The sequence below is a fragment of the Silurus meridionalis genome, chromosome 15, assembly GCF_014805685.1.
Source record: "Silurus meridionalis isolate SWU-2019-XX chromosome 15, ASM1480568v1, whole genome shotgun sequence".
In the NCBI taxonomy this organism is placed as follows: Eukaryota; Metazoa; Chordata; class Actinopteri; order Siluriformes; family Siluridae; genus Silurus; species Silurus meridionalis.
The window spans coordinates 20,815,405-20,818,779 of NC_060898.1; the positions used below are offsets into that span (position 1 = coordinate 20,815,405).

General features: G+C 48.4%; 1 protein-coding gene across 1 annotated transcript; it reads left to right on the top strand.

Moving 5' to 3' along the window:
* The first annotated feature begins 291 nt into the window (after positions 1 to 291).
* Positions 292 to 2,992, top strand: adra2db (adrenergic, alpha-2D-, receptor b). Its single transcript, XM_046868016.1, has one exon. It carries the CDS (start codon positions 642 to 644, stop codon positions 1,857 to 1,859), a length of 1,218 nt encoding a protein of 405 aa, XP_046723972.1. The 5' UTR covers positions 292 to 641; the 3' UTR covers positions 1,860 to 2,992.
* Positions 2,993 to 3,375: the final 383 nt, after the last annotated feature.

Below are 3,375 nucleotides of genomic sequence, written 5' to 3' on the forward strand. Positions count from 1 at the left end.
CGTCTCCAAAATGCTTATGACATGGTGACATAATGCACTGAAACGGAACAGAGTCTATTGTAGCCAATTTGCATTTTAAAAAAAGCTGGTGCACTCGTGCAAGAGCACGTAGCCTGATATATGGGTTGCAACTGAACAGAACGTCGATTCTTCGAGTTTTTTGTTCACAAAAAGTGTGAAATTAAATCTTCTATTTGCTTCCGCCCCATTCTCTCTCTCTCTCTCTCTCTCTCTCTCTCTCTCTCTCTCTCTCTCTCTCTCTCTCTCTCTCTCTCGCTTTCTGTGCGCACTTGAAAGCGCATAACCTGAAGTGACATGCCAGCTCCAACACTCCCACACTGGTTATGCGTAACGCAAGGCACAGGATCATTCCAACCAGCTGCAGACTTGTTTCCCCCCCCGGTAAGAACTGAAAGAATATTTTGTATAACCAGGATTATTGTTTGCACTCAGGGTCAGAATGCCTGGGCATGGATGGACACAGAGCGCAAGTGACGACGCAGACGAGAGAAACGATTCCGCGTTCGACAATCCGGTGCAAACTGTGGAACATCGACCCATTGCCTAGTTTGGAATAAAAGTGAACGGAGCGAACAGGCTCTGATGGACGCAATGGGTGACTCCGAGCGTCTGCACCAAGAATGGATATAGCGGAGGCGAGCGGCAACTCCTCGGCGAACGGCACGAGCGCGCCCAGGCTTGCGCCGCACTCGCGCTACGCGGCCGCCTTTATCATCCTGGTGGTGGCCGTGATCATCCTTGTGACCATCGTGGGGAATGTGCTCGTAGTGGTGGCCGTGTTTACGAGCCGCGCGCTGCGCGCCCCGCAGAACCTCTTCCTGGTGTCGCTGGCGTCGGCGGACATCCTGGTGGCCACGCTGGTCATCCCGTTCTCGCTCGCCAACGAGGTGATGGGCTACTGGTACTTCGGCAGCACGTGGTGCGCGCTCTACCTGGCGCTCGACGTGCTCTTCTGCACCTCGTCGATCATGCACCTGTGCGCCATCAGCCTGGACCGCTACTGGTCGGTGACGAGCGCCGTGAGCTATAACCTAAAGCGCACGCCGCGGCGCGTCAAGGCCATGATCGCCGCCGTGTGGCTCATCTCAGCCGTCATCTCGTTCCCGCCGCTGCTCATGACCAAGCACGACGAACTCGAGTGCCTGCTTAACAACGAAACGTGGTACATTCTGGCTTCGTGCGCCGTGTCTTTCTTCGCACCGGGACTCATCATGGTGTCCGTGTACTGCAAAATCTACAGAGTGGCCAAGCAAAGAGCCGCCACCGTGTTCGTAGCCAAAGCCAGCATGGCGCGCCAGCCCTCGCTCTCCGAGACCGGGTTTGTGCGCAAAGGAAGATCCGAAGCCACGAGTCCGAGTGTCTGCGGCTCCAAAGAGCAGCACCAAGGCGAACTGGACGCAATCGATCTGGAGGAGAGCTGCGTCTCGAACGCGCGCTCCGCCAAAGGTGGCAAAGTGGAAGTCGCGTGTGTGTGCGCGCGTGCCCAGCTCGACGGTCGCGCGTCGGAGGCGTGCGACGAGGAGTCGGTGAGTCGTGTCCGACAGAGATCCTTGTCCAAAGCCAAGCTGGCTCAGATGCGCGAGAAGCGGTTTACCTTCGTGCTGGCTGTGGTCATGGGACTCTTTGTGCTTTGCTGGTTTCCGTTTTTCTTCACCTACAGCCTTCATGCGGTGTGCAGGGAGAGCTGCACCATCCCTGACACCCTCTTCAACATCTTCTTCTGGATCGGTTACTGTAACAGCTCAGTGAACCCTATTATCTACACCATATTTAACCGGGACTTCAGGAGGGCCTTCAAAAAGATCATGTGCCACAATCCAGTGAGAGCCAGAATCTAGATTCATTTTGATCTTTGACACTTTTACCTGCTGCTCCATCAGGAGACTGAATGCAACTGTGTGCGAGAGTGTGTTTGGTTTGTGTGTGTTTGGTGTGCCCATACTTTTCTCTGTTCACATGTCTAGATAAGGATGCTGAGTTCCCAAGCTACTGTATACTGATACACAGTAAAGTCTCCAGTTCTGGATCTACAGTGTTTATGTAAGAGTTAGATGGACACAAATGATTTGCATTTTTGCTGTGAATGCAGCTGTAGGAGGGAATTTGACAGTTCCAGCCAAACATCTTTAAAAAAGAACTGCAGAAACACATTATTCACGCTCTCATGTTGAAATGAAACAGTTCATCATGGATTTTGATCCAAACAAACCGAGTTCGAATATATACTTTGCTTTTCAGTTCATTTTGTGCAGACTTGTTCAAGCAAAAAAAAAAGAAGCAAAAAAACATGATGATATGGACATGGGGATGAATTGGATTTTCTGTTGTGAGGAAAGAAATACAGACTTTATACCTTGAATATTTTTGCACCTAATAAGCTAGATACGATTCGGTAAACAATGGCCGTCTATGTCTCTCAGTTTGGGTGATTATTTGGTGTATAGGATTTTTGTGTTATTTATGTAAATAAAAAAGCTGGATGCAAATTCTTTTTGTTTGATAGACACGAAAACTACAAAGCAAACCAATTGAAGAAAACTTTCAAGTTATTTCACTGAGCTTGCAGATTTTGACTAGCACTAATGAAATGTTTGCTTTTCTCTTTCGTGCGGTTTCGTAGGAATGAAAGCGTCCTAACAACAGATGTTAAAAAAAAAAAGATATAAAAAAACCCTTTTTCTAACAACCACAGTTAACGCTTTTACCGACGTTAGTCTACCTCAATGGTTTTCTGACAAGGAAGGATTTGATAGAAAACCATAGTGTTTTTAGTGTCTAATGTGTCAATTTTTGTTGTCAAAGTGGTGCCACCGAATAGTGTTCTTGTTATCATCATTGGATTGAAAGTCCTGAAGATGCCACAGACGTCTGGGAACCAGGAGGAAGCACAAATTTGGTTGCACTCAGGGCCATTTCTAGTCTTTTTTTTCAATTGCCCCCCACCCCACCCATGTCTCAGCCTTTTCACCACAATGCTCCACCCCCTTCTTCTTCTTCTTCTTCTTCTTCTTTCGGCTGCTCCCATTAGGGGTCACCACAGCGGATCATCCATCTCCATACCCCCCTGTCCTCTACATCTGCCTCTTTCAACCACACTACCTGCATGTCTTCCTTCACCACATCCATAAACCTCCTCCTTGGTCTTCCTCTTTTCCTCCTTCCTGGTGGCTCCATTCTCAGCATTCTCCTACCCTATGTCCCTCCTCTGCACATGTCCAAACCATCTCAATCAGGCTTCTCTCAGTTTGTCCCCAAAACATCCTACGTGCACTGTCCCTCCACCCCTACAGAATATAAATCATTCGCAAACTTTCATAAAAAAGGTTAATCTCATTTAATAATTATTGCAAAATT